At 43.5% G+C, this 26253-nt stretch overlaps 1 protein-coding gene across 2 annotated transcripts in view; it reads right to left on the bottom strand.

Annotated features, from left to right (window-relative positions):
* Positions 1–8533: 8533 nt before the first annotated feature.
* SMC6 (structural maintenance of chromosomes 6) overlaps positions 8534–26253 on the bottom strand; it is a 96385-nt gene continuing 78665 nt past the window's right edge. Inside the window, exons 26-28 of one of the 2 annotated variants that reach the window (XM_075598411.1) lie at positions 22572–22669; positions 13249–13309; positions 9744–9812 (exon numbers count right to left, since the gene is read on the bottom strand). In XM_075598411.1, the coding sequence (XP_075454526.1) occupies positions 13285–13309; positions 22572–22669 (123 nt within the window). In that variant the 3' untranslated portion in view covers positions 9744–9812; positions 13249–13284. Of the gene's footprint in view, positions 9813–13248; positions 13310–22571; positions 22670–26253 lie in introns of both variants that reach the window. The other variant, XM_075598410.1, reaches the window with a different exon arrangement.

Below are 26253 nucleotides of genomic sequence, written 5' to 3' on the forward strand. Positions count from 1 at the left end.
AAAACCGGAATTAGAGCACAATTCTTTATAGTAAAAAACACACTAAATGACAATAGAAAATAATAATGCAATGAAAATATAAGACACTACATATAAGGCGATCTAATAGATCAAGGAAATGACCAAGACATCCACAAAGGGCAGGGTAATGACACCCAACCAGCTAAAAGAAAACACCCTGGTTGGTACAGGGTGGAGAACACTCGGCCCTGAGGAAGTGTCATTTGACACGAAACACGTAGGTGGTGACGTCATACGCAGCGATGCACGTCCGTGACGACAGACTTCCGGGTTGCTGCTCCAGGACACCACGAGGACGCTACAGGGAGACTCTTTAAGACACAAGGTCTGTTATATTTACAACTTGACTGCCGAGTGTTCTCCACCCTGTACCAACTTGGGTGTCTTCTTTTAGCTGGTTGGGTGTTATTACCCTGCCCTTTGTGGATGTCTTGGTCATTTCCTTGATCTATTAGATCGCCTTATATGTAGTGTCTTATATTTTCATTGCATTATTATTTTCTATTGTGTCATTTTGTGTGTTTTTTACTATAAAGAATTGTGCAGTAATTCCGGTTTTCTGGTTCTCTTTTCCATGCGCTCCTATTTTTGTGTTAGTCAAAGATAAATATACACAGAGTGCTGATCTATTAGAACCTGGATAATATATAAAGAAAAAGCGTATTGATGAAGTCCTCCTCTTGGTATGTATAATGGAACAGTATATGGCCCACCGAACTTAACATATACCGTATTTCCTCTCTTCTAAAACGCACCTTTTTTCAAATTTTAACGTTTGAAATCGGGATGTCTTAGAATCGATGTTAGAAAAAAAACGAGGCTGCAAGGGGGAGCAGCTGGAGTACCGGCTGGGTGGGAAGCCAGAGCCGCAGCCCCTGTTGGAGCCAGTGTTTGAGTCGCTAACAAGGGAAGCCGGTGGAAGGATGCAGCTGGCTGCCATGTGGTTACCTGGTTTACCAGTCGATGGGCAGCAGCAGGAACTTGTCCACTGCCTCATCCAGCCCGCCCAGCACCCATCACCAGTTGAAAGGAGGAGGTGGTGGGAAGAAGTCGCTGGATAAGCAGAGCAACGAGTACAAGGTGCGGAGGGAGTGAAACCCCCCAAATGTGTAATTAAAACAATGGTGCTACTTACAATCTATTGCGCCTTAGAATTTAGAAAATACGGTGTATATATAGGAGAATGATGAAAGGTTCAAATGATGATGAGGGGGAAGGGAAGTAGAGGGGTTTGATTGGGGGGTGGGGGGGTTCCATAATATTGCAACAGTGTCCTGAAACCAGAATGACTGAAAAATCAGGAAACTAGTAATACTCCCGTTACCCATCCCGTCAGAACTCCATGGGCATGTTTCTCAAATCAGGAAGATGCAGTGAGACGAATCTGGCAAGAGAAAGCACAGCTCCGTTGAACAAATACAGGGTCCAAAAAAATTGTGGCTGGTTAAAAACAGATTTATTGACTGACAATAGAGTAGCTTGTTTTGGTGGCTGCCATGCTTCCCCTTTTTTATCAGTCATTAAATCTGTTATTAACCAGGCACAGTTTTTTGGACCCTGTATTTGTTCTACAGAGCTGTGCTTCCTCTTACCTGCTGTTCAGCTGGATTCTTCTATTCTTAATACATAATGCAAAAAAAAAAAAAAAGTAATTGTCTGAGGCCATGCAGCTTACATTTCACATATTCTTTCCAGAACAAGGACTCAAGGGCAGGTCTTTTTTGAGAACTATATCTATGCGGCACCTTGTACTTGAGATGAGCTCATCACATTCTTGTAATCTATTCAACATGGACAATCTTAATACGTGACATGAACAAGTTCAATTTCCTTTAACTTGAGAAGCAAGAGCACCTTCAATTGTCTCATCAATTGTAACTGTAGACAAAGTATTATCCTTTATTCATTTTCATTACCATAACACATACACTTTTCTGAGAGCAGACAAGCTTACCTCTCCTTATACTTAACTCATTCAGTGTTGGAGTGAAAAATCAAGGCTAGTGCTTGCACTGTACAGTAGTTTGGACTGGAATAATTTTTACTCATGAAAATGACTCATGGTGTATAGTTTAATAAAGACTAGCCCTTCATTAAAGAAAACTAAACTTTATGTGGACAAAAAGTGGCTTTTCTTTACTGGTGTTTTAATGTGATTATAAGCCATTAGAAGAATGCAGAAAGATAAGCAGCTTTCAATTTTCTGATTTCTTGGGGAAAGTTTTAGACCATGTGTGTGTATGTGAAAGAAAAAGATTGCAGATAGGAGGGGCGCGTTGTCAAATTTCCCACTAATAAACCTAGAATCAATTTTTGTTTACCAAATCACTGAAAAAACAAAATTCTTCAAACTTTACTTTAAAAAAAAAAAAATTGCAAACAAAATGTTTTTTGTTCAGTGTTGTTTCATTACTACTTACACACACAATCAGCCCCGTCAGTTAGGTTATAAATGTCAAATGCAAAAAAATAAAACGGCAACACAGACAATAATAGATACGTTTTATTATTCAATTTGTGTATGGAAAAGGGAGTCAATATTTCAGTCCTCCTGAGACCATCCTCAGGGTTAACAAATAGAAAGGGGGAAACAAGTGAAATACATAGGAATCAGGATCCACCCTTAGTGATTGAACACCAGATAACCAAGAAAATCAGCACAAAATTAATTATACAAAAGCAGCAGCAACACAGTTGTAGGATCCCAGCTGGTTAGAAAGGATCGTCTCCAAATAAAAGAAAAAAGCATGGTCTCTAGTGCAGCATATTGTTGCAGAAAAAACTAATGAAGACACGATACAAAAATAATTGCAACAAAATTGCAATTTGTCAAGCACCCATATTGGCAAGTAACAAAAAGTAACAAAATAGCAGGGCAACGTGGTAACTGCTTAAAAAAAAAGCAATGGGGTGACAAGCAAAAAATGGATACGAACACGGTCTACAGTGCATCTACTGGTGGAAGACTGTACATATTACAGCGCTCCTCTCTTTAGGAGTTTGCTGCTGGTAAACGGATTGGCCTTACTGTACATATATGGAAAACAAAAGATCAATTCCTACCAAATTGGGCTAAAATATACTAGTGACAGGTTTACATTTAGAACCTAAGTCTATGTGACAAAGGAGTCATGTGGTTGCATCTTTTGAGCAAAATATGATCCAAGCCTGCCAACCTCGTCAAGTTAGACTGTTTAGCAGGTACCTACACTGAATATATGTAATTTTGTATTGTACTATGGACTTAACCTTGTGAAATACGTGGCAGGATTGAATCATATTTTGATCAAAAGATGCAACCCTTTGTCACACAGACTTAGGTTCTAAATGTAAACATGTCACTAGTATATTTTAGCCCAATTTGGGAGGAGCACAGGAACTCTTCTTTTGTTCAACATCTCCTCGTAGCAAACATAAATAAAATTCAGGGTGTTTGGGGTTAACCTAGATGATGCCAGAGTGTGGAAATGACATGGTACAGCTTTAATAAGAAAGGAGAGTAATAATGATCAAAACTCATTCCTCGGAGGAAACAATGTAACTCCTTGTTATACAGAATAAGAACAAGTGGGGAGGCACAGGCAGAACACAAAGGCACATTGTGCGTGACACAGACTTTTTCAGTCATCCTACTCTTCTGCTCATGAAAACATCCGGGTACACAATCAAGGAGCAAGATACAGTATGAAAATACTGTACACCTATTGGTCTGGGAGCAGATGATCGCAGCAACATAAGGCCGCGATAATAGTGGCGGCACGGAACAAATGAATATAGAGCAATGAAGGCGCCCATAGTGCGCACCACCAAACGCGCAATTTTTTAAAATCCAGTTGGATTTGTTCTTGCAGCACAGTGGCCGCGTCACGTGAGCGGTTCAGCCAATGAGGGCCCTGGCAGTTTTCATTTGAAGTTATTTCACAAAAAGCCAGATTTATCTGAGAATCAGACAGGCAAAAGCTTAAACCAGAAGCTTACAGATAAGTAGTCAAGTAATGCAAACTGCAGCTTTAAGAGATGTGACTAAGGTTTAGCGAACTGCCTGCATTGCAGCACCAGCTGCATCAAATCTGCACGTACACAGTGTGACTTACTGTTTGATTCATTAACATAGTGCATGGTACATTGGGCTTAGTGCTGCAGTAGAAAGACCGTTTAACCATTCTTGATGACAGAGGACAAGGACGGACTGCAGTTTCATCATGATTCCTTGATCATTCAATATTTACTTTTGCTTTTCAATCTTAACCCTGTCAACACAACTGACAGCATTCTGCTCAACAAAGCAAGGACTCAATCAGACCCCTGACACCAAAATGAAATTGTATACGCTTACATAAACTAAATTCATTTGAAAAGTTGATCTATTGTTCCTGGTGGGAAAGATCATTGTGTCGGGAATAAATCTGCTTTTCGACAGTCATTGAGAGACGACGCACTTCACAGAACAGTCAGGGTTGAAAACGTAGGAATGAGGCAATTTGTGCTAAGATCAATGCAGCACGTTTTCAGCGGATTTAATCATAAATCTCAAACTTGACACAAATATTAAAGATATGCGGCTTTAGCGTTTCAAAAACCTGACATCTTTATAAATGGCAACCTATTTGTTTGTTTCCAATAGATTGTAGTATCATACCCTTAAAGCCTAAATTCTACTTGGCAACATAAAGTATATTAGAATTGCAATAAAATTTTCAATTATCTTATGCCGTTAGCTTTTTTTTAACTTACATTTTTATTGAGTTTTACAGATATATTGTACAACAGAACAAGACATATAAAATGTAGTATGTCTACATGAGAAATAAACTTATAACATATATTGGGTGAGTCCGCCCGGCTTTTCGAGCCCTACTTGGCCGGGCGGCATTCTATTGTCTAATAGCTTAACTGAACAAGTTTTTGAGATTCGCTAAAAATTTAAGAAATATCATCGAACAAATACACGCCCAAATAAGCCAACAAACAAACACAACAACAACAACAAAAGGTGGAGGGGGGGGGAGGAAGGAGGTGGGCGGGGGGGGAAGGTAGGATAGACAGTGTCTGTGGTATTGCTCCTCATTTGTCGCATGGAACGTTCCAGGCCGTGGTCTAGCTTGATGTAGACGGGTCCTCCCTAATGTCCCTGTGGTATCTCAGTGGTGCTATAGGGCTAGGTCCTGTGTCTCTAGATTGGAGATAGTTACTCCCTCCCGAGGAGAACGCATCTGTTTCTATCATAGCCAAATTGATTCTCTCGCAACCCCCAGGATATCCGTCTGGGCCAGCCAAGGCGTCCAGACTTTTAGATAATTGGTGCCAGTGTCGTTAACTAAACTCGTTAAGTTCTCCATCTGGCATATAAACCACCTTCGATTCCGAATCTTTGGGATATTTGGCCGTTTCCATAATGCTGCGATCTCGCACCGCGTGGCTAGTGCAAAATGTGCCATTCGTTTATTACTTGCTTTGGTGAGGCCCGTTAATGGTCTGTTCAGAAGGAACAGCCATGGGTTCGGTGGTATTTCAAGATCCAATTCCGAATTGATTCCCACAGTGGGGAGATCCGCGGGCAGGACCACAGCATATGTAACAGGTCTGCCGTTCCCCCGCACTGTCTTGGTCACAGCGGGGAGGAACCCGGCACAAACCTTGATAATTTCAGTGGGGTGAGATACCATCGCATAAGGACTTTATATGCGTTCTCTTTAAGAGTGGAGCAGATAGAACTCTTTGCCAAGGCTAAAAATAAAGCCTTCCACTCCTCATCCTCCAGGGTCTCTCCTAGATCTGTTTCCCATTGGGACCTGAAGGAGGGCGTTTGTTGTCCCTGTGCAGCAGAACTACCTCTCCATATAACTGTGAGATAAGTCCCTTAGTATCTGTTTCTGCCAGACAGAGCTTTTCGAAGGAAGTTAATGGGGAATATGGAGCAAATTTATTGTAGAACGCTCTAACCTGGAGATATCTAAAGAATTTTGAGTGGGGCTTATCTTTTTCCAGTCTGTGATCGAATGTTTTGATCTTCCGATTATAACCCTCCAGGTCTTTAATACGTTTATAGCCTTTTTGTTTCCAAATTGAGGTATTACTACCTAATAGGCCAGGAGCGAATAGAGGATTGTTCCATAAGGGGGTCATCATGGTATGTGTTGAAATGAGGGAATGCCGCAACTTATTTGCTTCCCAGACTGCCAGTGAGTTGGTCATCGAGGAAAGTGGCGTGGCAGCGGATTTTCGTGCTGTTATGGGCATCCAAATCAAGCTGCGAAGTTCCAATGGGGAGCAAGCAGCGCTTTCGATCTCCACCCAGCGTTTCGAATTTGTGTAGGATTGCCATTGAACAATTTGGCTTAATTGTGCTGCTTTGTAGTATGATAACAGACAGGGCACCACCAGAACAGGTCTTTTCATATTCAATTTATTTACTCTCGGTTTTTTCCCTCCCATATAAAGTTACATATCTCAGACTGAAGTGAGAGTACATCCTTCAATCTGAGAGGTACAGGCAGCGTTTGTAAGAGGTAAAGGATACGGGGGAGTAAATTCATTTTAACGCTATGTATCCTACCTATCCAGGAGATTCTCTGGGAGGTCCATCTATGTACAGTAAATCAGATTTTAGAGTCCGGATCAGATTGGGGTAATTTGCTTTATAAATGCTAGTAATATCTTTAGTGATGTGGACTCCCAGGTATTTAATACTCTTCTTTTGCCAATTAAATTTGAAATTCAGTTGAAGTCATTTCTCAGTATGTCTAGGGAGGTTGATGTTGAGAGCCTCAGATTTAGACTGGTTGATTTTGAACCCTGAGATCTTTGAGAATCTATCTAACAGGTCAAAAAGATTTGGCAGGGAGGTGAGGGGTTTTGTAATAATCAAGAGGATGTCATCTGCATATAGGGCCGCTTTGTGAGATTGTGCATAAACGCTCAACCCTGAGATGTCTGGGTTGCCTCTGATTTGTGCTGCCAGTGGTTCAATGCATAGGGCGAATAATAGGGGCGAAAGTGGGCAGCCCTGTCTCGTGCCACTCTTTATTGGAAATGGCCGAGAGGGGTAGCCCTGATGTATGACCCTGGCGGTAGGGCCTGAGTAAAGCGCCAGAATCGCCTCACTCACCTGATCTCCAAAGCCGATTGCCGCAAGCGTCTCTTTCAGATAAGGCCAGTCTATCCTATCAAAAGCTTTTCCTGCATCCAGACTTAGTACCATACTTTGGGTGTTTGTTTTATTAGCCAATTCTATCAGATCAATAAGTCGTCGGATATTATCCGCTGCCTGCATGCCTTTAATAAATCCGACTTGATCTGGGTGTATAAGTCTGGGTAGGATATGACAGTCTATTGGCCAGTAATTTGGCGTACAATTTAATGTCTGTATTAATTAGTGAAATTGGCCTGTAGCTTTTACAGTCCAGCGGATCCTTACCAGGCTTATAGATTAGAGATATGGACGCCTGCAGCATTTCTCTGGGGATGGGAGCTCCCGCTAAAATCGCATTAAACACTTGGAGCAGCCTCGGGACAATCAGTTTGACAATTTTTTTGTAATATAACCCCGAAAAGCCATCCGGCCCAGGGGCCTTTGATGGTTTCAGCTCTTTGATTGCCTGTGAAAGCTCCTCGATAGAGAAATCTGCCCCGAGGGCCTCCTATCAGTAGCTGTCAATCTCCTTAGATTTGAGCTGGCCAGGAAATCTCGCAGAGCCCCGCTCGTTATAGGATTATGGGCCACCTTCTCCCCATTATATAAAGATTCATAGAATGAGCCAAATTCTTCAACTATTTTCATCGGGTTGGCTGAGGTGGACCCGGATTTTAGGCGTATGGCTGGGATGTTATATTTCGACTGCCTGTCTTAGAGCATACGCGCCAGCATTGTGTCCGGTCTATTTGCCTTCTCATAAAATGTCCTCTTTGACCAACTCAGTGAATTCTCAGCTGTTGAAGTCAAAAGTAGATTCAACTCAATTTTGGTATCCTTAATTTCTTGAAGGGATTGAGGGTCTGGGCTATTTTTGTGTTTTAAGGAGAGTGAATGTAATTTAGTGTGATAATTTTGGCTTCCCTTTCTCTTTTTCGTTTGGCCGTGAGATTAATTAGCGTGCCTCGCAATGTTGCTTTATGAGCTTCCCATAATGTGAGGGGGGAGTTGACCGATCCTAGATTGAGATGGAAAAATTGTTTGATTTCACTGCCAATAGCCTCACATACTGTATCGAAGGGATCATGCCGTTAGCTTTTTTAAGCTTACAAATCTCTAAGTACAGGACTGACCAATATAAACGAAAAATTACCAATATATACCACTTTTTTCATGAGCTACAGTAGTTATCAAAGAAACAGGGTTAGATCAGCTCTAGTAATTTGGGGAAAGTGGAGATGCATTCCGTAGCAAATTCACAATAGTGAAAAGTAAATGATAAGTAAAAAATCTTACTTTTCTTTGCTCCCTGAAAGTTAAAAAAATACAATAAGATTTTACAAATATATCCGCCAATGATGTAAAGGAAAAAAAAGACAATTTCGAAAATATATGTATACTTTAATTTCTTTGGTGGGACTTGGACTTCAGCAAAAAATAAAAATAAATCCTTTTTGCGCCGATTGTCAGATTTCCTTAGAGCCATACAAAATATATATTTTGGAGGATCACAAAAGGGGCTGATTCAAAATCCTAAACACACACCAAGCACTTGAGGCTAAATAGTTGCAAAGAAAATATGTGCTGTATAGTCAAGGACTTCTCTCCTTTTCCTATATCCTCCTTGATTTGTCCTGTGTAGTCTACTCCTCCCAAAATCACTTCATCTAAACCACATATCCACATACACCCCCCCCCCCCCCCACCTCCCATCCCAAAAATGTAATGCCTCTCCAACAAAACGCCTCTTGTTGATTTGCATTATGTACATATATCCCTAACTAACATCACAATCCTCACTCACTAAACACTGACACTTACCTGTCAAAGACCCTCTGGACTCTGTCACAGCATTAACTAATGGTTGGAGGCATTTACTTGAGACTCGAAAACACCCAAATAAAATGTCACAAGAGTGACATTGAAGGAGAGCACTTTAATGTCCTATAGGATGCCTGCTATTTTTTGTTGAATGGACTGGTACTTTGAGAATATAAACTAGATGAGGCCATTATTTCACACATTTAATATAAATTGTGTTTCTGTGCAGGAGATCTCGTAAAGCCAAAAAATTATATACAATAAGGCCCAACATCAGATTTCAAAGCATTTAAGCGTTCAGCTACCAAGTTTCCCCCTCCATAGGCTGTACGTTTTTGGAACATTACAAATAAAGAGCAATGTTTATATTTACAAAAAAACTAAAGTGTATAGAACAATGAAATAATTAACAAAGTATAAATTGTACAATTAAAACCCAAGTGATTTTAATAGTTTTGTAATAAAGATATTAAACAGCTCTATTGTGGTTTTACTGTCAAATACAAATATTTGACAGCATTAGATTACCTTGGCACCATAAAAAAACAAAAATCCTCCAGCTCAAATGCCGGAAGGGCCAGCGCATCTCAAACCCTTTGGCAATTCTGTGGTTAACAGGTTATTTGCTATTTCAATAAAAGCATCAGCAGTGGGAACTGATTGCTAGCGTCTTCATTCAATAATGGTAGAGTGTTTTCCATCAGAGCAAAGTCAGCAGGGTCAACTTAAATCTTCGTCTTCCCCCTCCTGACTTCTTGGGAGAAAAGGCAGCGTTGTTTGTCCTCTCTCAGGATCTTGCATGCGAAGAATTCGGATGAGATTACTGTAAGGAAGAGAGCTGCAGAAGAAGACAATGTTATGCTGGAGTATGGCAGGGATAATGCAGCACAGAACCACATTACATAAATTAGGTTGGACAAACCAAACTATATCTAGTATTGACCATTTGGGGGAGATCTAGCAAAGATTTACTTTACTCACTTGCTCAAAAGACAATGGGGTTTACAAATACGTACCCTATATTTAATGCAACAGCTTAACTAAACCTTTGCCATAAAGGGAAACTAGACATGGACTACAAACATGTTAAACCCTCTTGCTGTCAGGTGTGCCTACAGCCTCTGGCAGCAAAATATAACTATTGTTATTCTTGCTGTTTTAGTCACCTCACAATTAAATATATATATATATATTTTTTTTGGTAAGAAAAATCTCTACATGTTCTTCATATCACTTATGTGGCCGTACTTCTTTCTCTGTGAATAAAGGCAGAATAATAGGGCTTTGTAGTGAGAACTCACTTGTTTGGTAGTTTTAAGAGTGAGTTTTCCAAATAGACAAGCCTGACATCTTTCTACCAAATCAGCACAAGTGGAGGTGAAATACTGTTGTCACATTGAGATTCAATAAATTAATACGAAGTAAAATGTATTGGGCATGCAAAAACTAGACACTCACATTAGTTTATAATACAGGCATACCCCGCTTTAACATATGCAATGGGACCGGAGCATGTATGTAAAGTGAAAATGTACTTAAAGTAAAGCACTACCTTTTTTTCACTTTACAATGCATGTACTGTACTGCAAACATCATATATGTGCATAACTAATGTAAATAATGCATTTGTAACCAATATAAATACAGTAGGCTTTATTGAAAGAAAATCCTCTATGTGCTGTACTGTACAGAACTCCAGTACAGGAACTGCTGTTTCCCTATTGGCTGAGGTGAATTGGTGAGTCATAACTATGGTGGTCTGTAGGGGCAGCCTCAGCGCAACGAATGGGAGCAAGCAAGGAGGGGAGAGGAACGCACCAGGACAGTACTGCATAGCACTCCCCCTCCCATCTGTCCCCGCTCCCCCTTCCCCCTGCACTCCCGAGTTGAGTCTGTGCGCACGTGCCGTCCCCTGCTCCCCCCCTGCACTACTCCTCAACCCTGCACTTCTGCTCCGTTGGAGAAGACTGAAGGAGGGGGAGTCAATGAAGAGGTGCGCACCCAGCCGCGCGCGCTGCCACATGCACTCCCCCCTCCTCTCCCGCTCCGTTGGAGAAGACTGAAGGAGGGGATCAATGAAGAGGTGCGCACGCCGCCGTGCGCGCCGCCCCCTGTACTCCCCCGCTTCTTGGGACAAGATTGAAGGAGGGTGAGTTAATGCAGAGGTGTGCACGCCGCCGCAAGCGCACGCCGCCGCAAGCGCACGCCGCCGTGCACGCGCCCCGCCCGTCGCATAGACATACGGCTCACACACACCGAGATCCCTATAAAGGTGCAAGTGTAATGGTCTTACTGATGCTGCAATTTGAACAGTATAAAACAGATTTTACTTCAATAACAATAAGTAAATATTAATATCTAAAATAATGTATTAAAAAGCAATGTAAGCCACCTGATCAAATCAACACAAATACGTAAATATACAGATCTATAGTATATAATGTGCCCTATAAACGTAAATGTATAAATGACCTGGCTAGGTTCATAGACAGTATGCACTAGTATAGGGCTACAATGAGTGAATGATCGAGAACAGAAGGAATAAATCTCCTGTGTGGGGTCTTCGTAATTAACTACATTTTGCTACAATATCAGTCTGTTGCCTGATCCAAACCTAAATGGTAAAAGGTAGGGATGTACTTCCTATTGCTGTTTTATAAGATAGACTTTGAAGTATGTTACAATGAAGCCAAGCCTTGGTGTATGCTAAGACACCACACAGGAGATTTATTCCTTCTGTTCTCTAGATCATTCACTTATTGTAGCCCTTTACTAGTGCATATTGCCTATGAAACAAAAAAAATCCGTCTATGAGCTCTAAAGGACCCACTAGCAGCTAATGGCAAACAATGCCTATTCCATATTAATGGCAGCTGAAAGCGGAGCATATATGGAGTTATGATGTGCCAAATATGGAGGCAAGTATAGGGGTGGAATGGGTGCAGACCCGCACAGTCCGACAGTCAGACAAGAGGAGAGACAGTACCCGGCAGCTGGCGGGACTGTGGGGGGCCAGCGGGTGGCGGGACTGCCGGTGGGTGGCGGTAACCCGGCGGCTGAAGGGACTGCGGGGGGCTGGGGCCCGGCTGCAGGTCACAGCAGTTGCTGCCGGTCCTGCCCCGCTGCAGGCACCTCTCAGTTTCACAATGGCTGCTTGTGTGTGTGCGCCGGGCCTCCCTCACGTCGGCGAGGCGGAAGCTTAGCCCAGCTGACTTCCGCCGCTGCAGAGAGATCCGGCACCGTTGCAGCGTTTTATTATTGGGGTTGTATTTTTATATGTATTGGGGGGTTGGGATGTATTTTTATATGTATTGGGGGTTAAGTAAAAGTTGTACGCTAAAATTTGTTTTTCCGTGGTAGGTGCGCTATGGGTTGGGGGGGCCTGCCCTTGCTCTTGTCCCCACCCCTCTGCCTTCTGCCACTTCGCTTGTAGCTAGAGACGTCTCCCAAACTCAAATTACAACTTTCGCTTGGGCTGCAGAGACAGGAGATGTCATCCGTAGCCGGCACTATAAGCGCAGCCTTATACTCACGATTAGAACCGTTCCCCTTGCCTCCTGGCTTCACAGTGCACCTGGCTAGGTGTTCAGCGTCCCTCCGATAGGTGAAGCACAACACAAATAGAATGATCAGAAGACCAGCCGCCCGTGACAGAAACTAAAACTCACCAGTGAAAAATGATTAAAAAAAAACCTTTATTGAACTACATAAAACGGATACTGATCCACAAACAAACAAATAATAATAAAAAAAAAAAGAGAGACCTCTTTTTTGTTTGTGGATCAGTATCCGATTTATGTACAGTAGTTCAATAAAGGTTTTTTTTAATCATTTTTCACTGGTGAGTTTTAGTTTCTGTCACGGGCGGCTGGTCTTCTGATCATTCAATTTTTGTCATATTGCCTATGAACCTAGCCAGGACATTTATACATTTATAGGGCACATTATATACTATAGATCTGTATATTTACGTATTTGTGTTGATTTGATCAGGTGGTTTACATTGCTTTTTAATACATTATTTTAGATATTAATATTTACTTATTGTTATTGAATTAAAATCTATGTTTTATATTGTTCAAATTGCAGCATCAGTAAGACCATTTTGGTCTGTAGTGCACAGGGATCCCTGTATGTGAGCTGTATCTTCTTGGTACGACTCAATTTGTTTAAATAGTAATGTACCTCCCTGGTAGCACACACACAACAGTAATTATCATAAAATATACCTAAAACGTAGTTAGAGCGAGGTTAATTAATTGGTTCTTACTTACCTTGGGACACTACATAAAACACTGACTTATTTTAGGTTATATATATACTGCAAACATGTGGCTATAAAAATAAAATAGAAAATTATGAAAAGTTAAAATACTCCGATTTTAATACCACAAACCTTAATTTAATAAAGTGAAATCTGTACACGGGCAATATAGGTATATTAAAATAGTTAAATAGCATAATTACACTGACTTGCCAACATAAAATGCAATCATAGGCATGCCTTTAGCTGTATATTTTTATTTATATAGGACAACCAATGTATGCAGCAATTTACAATGCAATACATCACCAAGAATTATAATGCAACATGTGCAACAAACGTACAAATCAGACAATAAGATCCCTGCCCCGGCGGTACTGTATGTTAGGATACGTAGACAGTCGGTGATGGAGTTAGTGCAGTAGATGGCAGTGCTTGACCACACTTGTTGGTAAATGGGACTACGGCTGTAGGGCAGTAGCGATGAGTCCAGGCTACTGAAATGATTCTTTAAGGTGGTCTGTTTCAGAGTTGACAGTTGGAGAAGGTGCTTGGCTTATATTTAGTGGGAGGGAGTTGCACAGGTAAGGGGCGGAGAGGGAAAAAGCTTTAAGGCGAGAGAGAGCAGTAGAGGTGAAGAGGAGACTAAGGGTGAGTCCCCAGTCTTCACTGTGGCACGCGCGCCCGGCAGCGCGTGCACAGCGCTACACCGTGATAAGCGGTCTGAGGGGAGAGGGAAGGTTTGCGACGGGAGGGGGCGTGGCTGTGGGTTTGCGGGGGTGTGGCCATGACGTCCCGCGGCTGGTGCGCCCTTATTGGCTGAACCGCCGGCGGGGACGTGGCCACGCCTCCGTCGCAAATGCTAATTTCAAATTCCCCTGCCTGCCTGAAAACCTGTGGCGCACCGCTGGGGAAAGGTGCGCGACAAGGTAGGGACTGGGACTGGCCTGACTGGGGGGGTGGGGCTTGATCGCTCGGCGTACGCTGTAGAAGTGACTGGGGCCGCCCCCTTATGAGCAGGGCGCAGGAAACAAACGGGGGCATAGCGAGAATTCAAAGCAGATGTGTCATGAGGAGCAGATGAGTGGAGAGTCTGGACAATAAAAAGAACTTTGTAAGTGATACGAAACTTAATGGGAAGCCAGGAGAGGGATTTATGGAGGAGATGAGCAGGAATTCTTCTGGGAGGAAGTGAAACAACTCTAGCTGTAGAATTTGATACAGTGCAAAGGATAAAGGTGCGAGGCAGGGAGTCGTATTTGTAGTAAGTTACAATAATTGAGACAGGAGTGGCTAAGGACATTTATTAGAGTATTTGCAGCAAAATTACAATTATGGAATTATTAGGAAGCAGCGACAGGTTCAGTTAAGGAGCAGAGACATGAGGGAAACCAGGATAAAGTTATTTTTAGATAGCAAGAGTGAAGAATCTGAATGAGAAGAGTGGTCAACATTATCAAAAGCACCAACGAGATCATGTTGGATAAGCAGGGAAAAGTGACTTTTGAATTCCGATTCATGGAAATGATTTGCTACTTTAGTGAGGACAGTCTTAGCTGAGCATGCTGTATGAATGCCAGATTGCAGGGGATCCTGGGGAAAAGGTTGATCTTACGGGAGAAGATTAGGCAATTAGGAAGCAGGAGTGAGACAGGACAGTAGTTAGTAAGGCACAGAGTCAAGGACGAGAGCTGCAGAGGAAGACCATGTTATGCTGGAGTTTGCCAGTGATAATGCAGCAAAAACACACATTATATAAAATTAAAAGTATATCCAGTTTTGAATGAAATGGTTGTTTTTTGAGAATTGGTGCGACAATTGCATACTTAAAGGAAGAAGTACCAGAGGACAGGGAGAAGTGAGGATTAAGATCATAGCAATCGTTCTGATAAGGTGTGAGGGAACAGATCAAGAGAGCAAGTGATACAGGGAGCATGACAAGCATCACAAAATGAGGCATCTGTTACTGTGAAAGCACTCTAATTCTAATGAAAACGTTACATTTATGGATACGAACTACAAAATAACTCTGAAGAGCCATGGAAAGATGAATGGAAGGATTAAAAAAAACACTTGAGATTTGAAATAAGGTAGAGGTTTTGGAACTGGCAAAATGCTATAACACGTTTTGCTACATTTACAGGCTGCTTATGCGTGTGTGATTTATTTTGTATTTAATATAACGGTCAATGGAATTATTACTTTGATGTACTCAGATTTTTATTTGTACTATTTTACATGACTGATGCCCTCCTCCATTAGTGCATGTATCAAAGAGAATGTCAAAATGGTGCTTTGATTCATTTGCTGCCATTGAGGCCTGTAATACAGTACATAGCCAAGGCCTCACTCAATTAAAGCGTTAAATGCACATAAACTATTTCTTTATTGGCCTAATGATATTCTTTTAAAGCTAAACCAGATGCATCAATAACCCTCATTTGCCCGCAAGTAATTGTGGACACATTGAAACCATCATTGACTTGATCACAGCACTCTTAGAGCAGTTCTTCGTAAAACTGGTTAATACACGTACTTTTCCTTATTGCATTGACAATACAGCTGAACCCCGTTATAGTGCGACCCGTTATAACGCGAATTCGGTTATAACGCGGTTTTCACGTGGCTCCCGGTTTTAATTTTTTTTGCACACTGCACACACTGCCACACTGCACACACACGCTCTCACTGCACACGCTCTCACTGCACACAGCTCTCACAGCACTCAGAGCACACTCACAACACACTCTCACAGCACTCATAGCACACTACACCACACATCCTACTCCCCCCTCCCTACCTTTGGTGTCGGCTGCTGAGATCGGAGCGGAGCTGGCATCAGGAGGAGGGGGGGGGGAGGTGTCGGGAGGAGGGGGGGTGAGTGAGGAGCAGGCTGGGACTCCGAGGGCCGCGTGGGCTATGCCGTGGAGGGCCGGTAGGTGTGGGGGCCTGGGGGGGGGGGAGGAAATCGATGCCGGTGGTGGGAGGTAAGGAGCAGGTTGCGGCTGGACTCGCCGTTGCTAGGGGACGTGTAGGGCTTCCGGCCACCTTTTCCTTCCTTCCCTCCTCACTCCCTCCCGATCAGGTGCGCGGTGGCCATTTTTTTTTTAAATTAGCGCGACCCCGGTTCTAGCGCGGTCGGATCGGGTGGACCCCGAGGACCGGGCTATAACGGGGTTTAGCTGAATTTCAAAGAACCTAAGGGACACAGGAGGTCACGGAGCAGTTTTAGCAAAGATTAGATAAGCAACTTTTGGTTTGCAGATTTGGATCTGTCTCGGATCAGTCATGAATATTACACCCCCACAAACACATACTGTACACACACCAATAGGTACATACTGTATAAGCATTAACATACGACAAAATATGTGGGGGAAGGGAAAGGAAAAAGAGGGGGAAGAAGAGAGAGGGGCGGAAGGAGAAAGATGGGAAGAGAGAGGTCTGAGAGAGACGGGAAGAGGCGTGAGAGTGAGGGGACCGGGATATGGGAGGAGAGGCTCTGAATGTGCCTGCTGCCTACCAGCTGTCCTGAGGATTGAGGGGGAGCTGCCAAGCTGCCTGCCGAAAGGTGCCCTTGGAGGTGCCTGTCAGGGGAACGTCCCTCCTACTAGTCTACAGCAAGCTGACCGGACAGGCACCTCCACGAACACCTTCCAGCAGGCCACCTCTGCGGATCAGGCCAGATTAGGTTTGCCGGCAGGATACTGAGGGAGAAGATTAGGTTTGCCGGCAGGATAGTGAGGGAGAGAGGCAGCAGCTGGGGCTCAGCAACCCGCAGAGAACCAAAAGTAGCAAAGGTGCTCTAACCGCTGGGGAACATATCACTCAATAAATCTTGAAGAACTCCATAAGAAACTATATAACGGAGTGGGTATGCTTCCAAATGACCTGTGAGTCACCAATATACATCAAGATCACTAGTAGTGGAGGGAACATAATCGCGCATAAATCACCTCACAGTAACCTCATAGGGATGATCAAGGTAAAAGTACTCATCCATGGTTAGTCATAATGAATGATATAATCTTACCCACTCTACAGTCTCTGGTGGTCCAATGTGGCGTGCCAGCCGTCCAGGTAGAAATCCAGAGCAGAAGAATAGGAGAAAACTGCGTGCTGCCAGTCACCACCTGACTCCCTGGCAGTGCGCTGTTTTTCTCCTATTCTCCTGTTCTTGACATATTGGTTCTAAGATCTTTTATGGGTATTATCTATTACCCAGTTGTGCTTAACACACTGGCCACATTTCTAGCTGGTGGACAGCTGAAGCATTCTGATACCCCACGCCAGCTCAGGTCACATTTATTTCATTTTTTTCACACAGTAATTCAAAGTCCAAGGTAGGAGAGAGATAAGTTGTCACCACCATGTTAGCGGCCTCTGATGCCACCTCCATACTTTAATGTAGCAACAGGTCTCAGTGTTACTAGTGGCTGAGGTAGTTCTTTATCACAGTATTTCCCCATGTCGCAGCATAAGGTAGATGAAGAACTGAGTCTATCGCTATCTGGAGTACCCATATGCTTACTACAGTACCCCCCAGTGATGGTTCCACTTTGTAGCGGTGACGGGTATATTTTAGCAGTCACTCAATCTGAAGTAATTGTGGCGAGTTTGACCATAGCTCTTTACTGTCCTCTTTCCTCAATGCTGCAATCTAGACACTGCTTACCCTTAGGCATAACATATTTCACTGGCTCCTTAAAGTGAGGGTCTACAAAAATGGCCAGATACTACACAGGGATAATTTCCCAGGGAGAGTGCCATCTCAAAACAGCACAAGCCAAACTGTGTGTGCCCCATTTATACAGTCTCTGCAGTCAGAAATCAGAACGATATCAAAGAGCAATCGGAGAAATTCTGCCAAATTTGTAATGACCCATCAAATTGAAATGCTTCCTAATTGTTTTTTTTTGTTATAAAATGTTTGTGAAAAAAGTGCACATTCCGCATTGGTTTGCGAACTTCAACAAAAAATATGTATCTCTCTATTCCCAAATAGGAATGCAACTTGATTGTCATACTTATATTTTATCAGATTATTTTTTTTAATTAAAAATATTTTTTTAATCGTTCTTGTGTTCTTAGAGTGATCATGCAAGAAACCCAACACAGTTCTGCTAAAGTGCATTATATGAGTTGCTGCAATAATACAAAGATTGGATTAGGTTTAAAGTATGCATGCTGAGTCTTACAGCCTGTTAAGATGCTAGTGTAATGGGCAACAATCACAAACTGCTGAGGCAGTTCTGATTAGAAACAACTTATGCGGACTGCATGATGAAAGAATTCTCAAGGTAGATTTGAACAAGGCCCTCTTGCCAAGACATCCATTATAAAGCTGTAGGCTTAGGAAAAAATGTGGCTCTCTTTCACAGTTCATTCTTTATTAAAGCAACCCCAAAGCATAGGGCATTATCAAAAGAAATCCTGGCTTCCAGGAATATGTTTGGCATCTTGGACAACAGTCAGTAATGAACATTTTCTTGCTTAAAGCTCATTCACTATTAACAGCGGGTAAAGGTTTAAAATGTAATTTTCCTGTAGGTCTTGTGGACTGCAATAATTTACTCTCTTTTCTGCAGCTCAAGGACTGATTTGGGTTACACTGAAGGGATTTATGCTTTTCACTAGATAAAGAGTCTTCAATCTGCTCCTATGTTTAAGATGTCTTTGGCGTCCGCTATTTTCTTTTTACGCACAACTTTCTATACCAAGGAGCTGTATAATGACATTTCATAGACAAACCCTCCAATGCCAGTAAGTTCTGCATCACATACAGAGGGAAAGTCATGGTAAAGGTTTGGGTTTGCCCCTTTCATCATTGTATTTAACACAGGTTTGTAATTCTATAACAAAATACAGATTGCAATACTATGATTTGATAATTTTAATGCACAAGAGGATGAGAGTTACTAGTCTCTGCAGACATATCCATAATGTTCATTTGTAATAATAAATATAGAGATATAGACAGGGCTCGACAAATGCACTCTGGTGCGAGTGCATTTTGCCCACTGTCGAGTCTTACCGGCGGCGAGGGGTGCGGCATCTCCCGGCATTCTCCTGCATCTCTCCCTCACACTCCTGTGGAAATGACTGCGCGGTGTCAAATGATGCTGCATTGCCATGACAACGGGTCGCTACAACGTCATGTAGCTCCCCATTTTCACATGAGTTGCAGGGGGAGACACTGGAGTTTGAGGCAGAGACGCAGGAGAATGCGGGAGACTCCACACCACCCGCCGCTGGTAAGACTCGCAGTGGGTAAAGTGAGGGGGGTTACAATAAGACAAAATTGTTTTCTAATTTATCGAGCCCTGGAAATAGAGATATATACTGTAGATCAGGGCTGCACAACATGCGGCCCGCCTGGCCTCTCTGTGTGGCCCACAGTGACTCCGGCCGGGCGCCAGTTAATTAATTAAATTTTAAAAAAATTTTCTCTAAAGTTTAAAAAAATGGCGGCGATTCATCCCCCTCCCCTCCTCCACCGAAGCCCCCCCCTCCCCCCCCGGGTTTTGCAGTGCGCGGGGGGGCAGAAGCAGCATGAGGAGGATGCAGGATGCCGGATGAGGTCAGAGCATGCCGGGGCGGGGCTTAGTACCGGGGAGAGAGGATGTGCTGATCTAAAAGAGGTAGAGGTGTGTGTGTGTGTGTGCGTGTGTGAGAGAGAAAAACGGGCTGGTGGGTGTGAAAAACGGGCTGGTGGGGGGTGGGTGTGAAAAACGGGCTGGTGCAGAGGTGGGGGTGTGTGAAAAACGGGTTGGTGCAGAGGTGAGGGGTGGGCTGCTGACGTGTGAGGGGGGGTGCTGACATGTGAGGTGGAGTGGGCTGCTGACATGTGAGGTGGAGTGGGCTGCTGGCATGTGAGGGGTGGATGGGCTGCTGGCATGTGAGGGGGGGGGCTGCTGACGTGAGGTGCATGGGGGGGAAGTGATGTGAGTTGCAGGGGGGGGAGAGAGTGTCATATTGAGGGGAGGGGGAGAGTGTGTTATATTGAGGGGAGGGGGAGAGTGTGTCATATTGAGGGGAGGGGGAGAGTGTGTCATATTGAGGGGAGGGGGAGAGTGTGTCATATTGAGGGGAGGGGGAGAGTGTGTCATATTGAGGGGAGGGGGAGAGTGTGTCATATTGAGGGGAGGGGGAGAGTGTGTCATATTGAGGGGAGGGGGAGAGTGTGTCATATTGAGGGGAGGGGGAGAGTGTCATATTGAGGGGAGGGGGAGAGTGTCATATTGAGAGGAGGGGGAGAGTGTCATATTGAGGGGAGGGAGAGAGAGTGTCATATTGAGGGGAGGGAGAGAGCGTGTCATTTAGGGGAGGAGTGTGTCATATTGAGGGGAGGGAGAGTGTTATATTGAGGGGAAGGAGAGAGAGAGTGTCATATTGAGGGGAGGGAAAGAGTGTCATATTGAGGGGAGGGGGAGAGAGTCATATTGAGGGGAGGGAGAGAGAGAGTGTCATATTGAGGGGAGAGAGAGTGTGTCATATTGAGGGTAGAGAGAGTCATATTGAGGGGAGAGAGAGTGTCATATTGAGGGGAGGGGGAGAGCGTGTCATTTAGGGGAGGGGGAGTGTGTCATATTGAGGGGAGGGAGAGTGTTATATTGAGGGGAAGGAGAGAGAGAGTGTCATATTGAGGGGAGGGAAAGAGTGTCATATTGAGGGGAGGGGGAGAGAGTCATATTGAGGGGAGGGAGAGAGAGAGTGTCATATTGAGGGGAGAGAGAGTGTGTCATATTGAGGGTAGAGAGAGTCATATTGAGGGGAGAGAGAGTGTCATATTGAGGGGAGGGGGAGAGCGTGTCATTTAGGGGAGGGGGAGTGTGTCATATTGAGGGGAGGGAGAGAGAGTGTCTTATTGAGGGTAGGGAGAGAGAGTGTCATATTGAGGGGCGGGGAAGAGTGTCATATTGAGGGGAGGGGGAGAGTGTGTCATATTGAGGGGAGGGGGAGTGTCATTGAGGGGAGGGGGAGAGAGTCATATTGAGAGGAGGGGGAGAGGGTGTGATTTAGGGGAGGGGGAGAGTGTCATATTGAGGGGAGGGGGAGAGTGTCATATCGAGGGGAGGGGGAGAGAGTGTCATATTGAGGGGAGGGGGAGAGAGTGTAATATTGAGGGGAGGGGGAGAGAGTGTAATATTGAGTGGAGGGGGAGAGTGTCATATTGAGGGGAGGGGGAGTTTGTCATATTGAGGGGAGGGAGAGAGTGTCATTGAGAGGAGGGGGAGAGGGTGTGATTTAGGAGAGGGGGAGAGAGTGTTATATTGAGGGAAGAGAGACATGGGGGGGATGCTGACATGGAATGGGCTGGGGGGATGTGGAGGGGGTACTGTGTTTTTGATGTGGAGGGTTGTATTGTGTGGGTGAGGGGGAGAGATGGGGGTATGAGAGATAGATGGGGAGTATCATAAAGGGTGATAGTGAGGGGTTCTGGGGGAGATGAGGATGATGATGATGGAGAGGTGCTGGAGGAGAGATGATGATGATGATGATTTAACCCGTGCGGCCCAATTTTTTTTTCCTTGGAGCAGTTCGGCCCTTCTCACTTTACGAGTTGGGCAGGCCTGCTGTAGATAGACACACAAAGACAAACATTTCTAATAATGTTCTAAAAAAATACTTTATATATAATGTACGGTCACATCTTTAAATATATATATATATATATATATATATATATATATATATATATATATATATTTTAGTTATGGGATTAAACTAGATTAATTTCAGCTTAGAGGACCCCCTGCTTAAAGAGATACTTCCTTCCGTTGGGGGCGATTGTTGATGTGGGACGATCGAAATGGCTGCTTAAATCTCCCACATCACGTAGACCAATAGGCAGCTGTGACGTCATCCATTGGGGCTTCCTATTGGTCCGCGCAACCAGGCTATTTAAACCTGCTCAGGTGCCACCAGCACCTCCCACGGAGGTGTCTCGGGGAGCAGGGGGTCTCCGAAGCTGAAATTAATGCGGTAGGCTTTGGAGAACCCCTGGCTTCAAACCTATTTTTTTTTTTTAAACGAAAAAAGGTATCACCATGTTCTGCTGCTTTGAGTGCCTCAAAAAATGAGTTCACTATTGTCTCTTGGAACTTTTGCACACTGGGGAGCAGGGGGAAAGATTCTTACCTTTTCAAACACAATTCCTAAGCAAATAAGGTTTGTACTGTAGGCTACATACTGTACCACTAGCCAATGTCATCTTCTAAATAACAGAACTGTTTAAGTCTTTAGGCCATTTATCTAAATGTTTTATTCTATTCATTTAGAGTTTTCAGTCTGGAAAAATAATAAGAAAGAAAGAAGTGCATAATGAGTTACCTCATATGTTGTGGGGTCAACAAAATAAACTGTCGAAATCTTTGCGAATCTGCCATTGTCAGCATCATATCCATTGATATTCTTCTATTCACCATGTCCTGTAATATATAGAGGATACAAAGAAAATGCATCAAACGCAAACCATTCATCACCTTCAGTGCTTGCAGGGTCAGCCATAAAAGTGCCAGTAAGTGATCAGCATTTCTAGCAAAATAAAACTAAATGTGGATTAGAGGATCGCCTCGGACACAGTATAAACGCCTGGAGTGGCATGTGGACATATCATATAGAATGAAAACCAGTGAATACATCACCAGCATGCTGGTTGAGAAGATACCGTACACATGGCAAAAAGTCCCCTAAAGAACCTTCATCAAGGCTAAAGTGCAAACAGAAAACCAATATAAATACAAATAAACAGAGAGGCAAATTGCAAAAACGCAACACTTGGTGGGTCAGACATGTTGCTAATCAACCACACAAGAGTGAGTAGTGATTATTAAGCCCTCAAAGAAATATGTAGACATACAGAGACAGTGTGGTGCAGAAGCAGAGTACACTAAAGAAATATAAATAGAGAAAGATCAAAATATAGAAACTAGCATGTCAGAAAGAGTATATGAAATACAAAGTAACTTTTCAAATGTTACATGCCATACAGGCAAAGCACCAGAGAAACTTCTCAAAGAGGCAGTCCGTGTGGCAGCCTTTCAGTTTCAATCATCAGTGTAACTCAGCAGCTACAATATATTCTTATATTACCAAGGTAACATTATCTATTGTTTTAGTTTGCAGCTCAAACAGCTATGAATATTGGCAACAAATTATCACAAACAGGAATGTGCTGCAAATATATTGCACTGTTGGAGAAGTGTACTAAAACCTGCTGTAGAAACCAAAGGATGCTCAGTATATTAAAACTCATTAAAAATGGCATGGAGTTGAATAAGGAAAGAAAACAAATGTAGTAAATATTATCCAACACTACAGAGCTGATTTTTTATAAAAAAAAAAACACACACAAAAAAAAAAACCACACATTTAGGATATTGCATGGTTTGCTCCTTTAAGTACCATCAAAAACAACACAGAAGGAATCCAAGAGCGGTTGTAAGCCAAATCATATACGGTTCACATTGAGGCAAACAATGGCATAAGAACCAAAATCAGCAAAGAAAAGAAAAAGCAAACAAAAAAGCAAACCATCCCTATAGTAATCACCTGAACTGAACCTTATCATATTGATACGTGGATTACGGTGTTCCCCATATGAATTGTCTGCGGGGGATTCTTTAAGTTCTGGAACTCATTTGGGCACCATTTCAACACTGGGTCGTAGCAAAAGGGAGCATAAAATGGAGAGCACATATCTGGTGTGTGATTACATTGGGATACCGATTCCCTGCCGTTTGTCCCCTGCTTTACTTTATGGCCCCCTGGATACCGTTGCTTACTACATGAAAAATATTTGGGTACTATCCCTTCTGTAACCCGTCCTTTGATGCCAAACGGTCCTCAACCCTAGATGGATGACAGATAAGCTCTCTCTTTATGGGAACAGATTACATTTTCTGCTGCTGGCACCTGCTGTTTATGGATATAGATATATAGATATTGAGATATGTTCATCAGTCTAGAATGGGTTCCAAAACCATTGCTAAGAATGTGGGGCTCCACCAATCCACTGTCATACAGTCTACAAAAGGAAAGTTCAAGACACCAGTCACCCTACCCAGGAGCGGTAGCCCTACCAAAATCTCTCCAAGAACAAACCGACAAATCATGCAGGAAGTCACAAAGAACCCCAAAGTAACATCAAAGGATCTTCAGGCCACTCTCGCCTTGGCTAATGTGAGGTTCATGACAACTAGAAAAAGACCGAACAAGAATAGTATTTATGGAAGGATAGCCAGGTGGTGTAAGGAAATAGGGCTCTCACAACCTCTCCTTACCTCTTCCAGGGACTGTCTCTGCTTCCCCTTCTCCCTCTCAGCGGTACCCCCTCCGCAAGCATGCTCCGTGTCAGCCGACGCTGACACACGGCCGCCATATTGGCCGGGACGCGGGCAGGACGGCTTTACACCGTGCGCGCTCCCGGCTATAATTTATTCACTGCACTGGCCACTCCGTCACGCCCCGGAACTCGCTCCAGCCGTACCCACGCCCCCCGCTTCACAGCTGATGCCGCTTCCGGATTACAGTGCGCACCTATCAACTTGCGCTCCGCGGCACACTTCTGCTCCACCTACCTCTCCGATTGGCTCTACCACCTTTATTACCCCAGTTCCTCCCTGGAATCATTGCTCTGCATAGCCTTTGCTTACCTAGTGTGGATCTCCTTGTGCTTGTTTGTGTTTCTCAGGTTTTGACCCGGCTCAGCTTACTACTACTCCTCTGGCTCAGGACCCCGGCTTGCTCCTCACTGCTTTGTCTCTCTCACGCCCCTTGATCTCGGCCTGGACCTCTCTCGCCCGACCCTTGGCCATGACATCTACCACGGTACCTCTGTTCCGGATCCGGCATGTATGTTTCTACACCTATATTCACTGGCCTGATAACACCTTTACCACACTCCCTCTGCTGCGGGTGCATGTTACTATATGTCCCACCTCAGTACAGGGACGGGTCTGGTCTACGGGCAGCACTTCCGTGACAGGAAGAAACTACTGCTCTAAAAAGAACATTGCTGCCAGTCTGAAGTTTGCCAAAGAGCACCTAGATAATCCACAAGACTTCTGGAACAATGTTCTCTGGACAGACTAATTAAAGGTAGACCTTTTTGGCCTCAATGAGAAATGTTATGTTTGATGAAAAGCAAACACTGCGTTCGAACAGAAGAACCTCATCACAACCAACCATGGTGGTGGGAATGTAATGGTTTGGGGTGGCTTTGTTGCATCAGGACCTGAATGGCTTGCTCTCATTGACACAACCATGAATTCTGCATTATATCAGTAGATTCTAGAGAATGTCAGGCCATCCGTCCGTGAACTGAAGCAAAAGTGGGTCATGCAGCAAGACAATGATCCTAAACATACAAGCAGATCTACAACAGAATGGCTGCAGAAGAGGAAAGTCTGCGTTTTAGAATGGTCTAGTCAAAATCCGGATCTAAACTCAATCTAAATGGAGTGGCAGGAGCTGTCCATGCAAGGAAGCTCTCAAATTTCACTTAGTTGAAGCAGTTCTGTAAGGAGGAATGGGCCAAAATCCCTCAAAATCGATGTGAGACTGACCAGCAGTTACAGGAAATGTTTAGTTAAGTCATTACAGCTCAAGAGGGTGCCACCAAGTACTGAATCTTAAGGGTCACCTACTTTTTCACACATTGATATTGAATGCTGAATCCTTTGTGGATAAATAAATGTTGAAAAAGTATCAGTGTATCAGGTTGTGTGTCATTTGTTTGATCAGGTTATCTTTATCTATTATTTGGACTTAGATTAAGATCCAATAACATTTTAGGTTTGAATTACGTGAAAATCCTAAGGAGTTCCCAAACTCTCGCGACTGTACCTTACAACTTGTATTTTCTGCTCTAATCGGACACAGATCTCTGATTCATCTATTACCACATGATTTTTTTGCTGACCAGTTTTCCCCATGTACTATGACCTTGAATAAGAAGATTATTATAATTATAGGGATGTTTGTTTTTTGTTTTCTCATATTATGCCACTGT

Source organism: Ascaphus truei, chromosome 4 (genome assembly GCF_040206685.1).
Source record: "Ascaphus truei isolate aAscTru1 chromosome 4, aAscTru1.hap1, whole genome shotgun sequence".
Classification (NCBI taxonomy): Eukaryota; Metazoa; Chordata; class Amphibia; order Anura; family Ascaphidae; genus Ascaphus; species Ascaphus truei.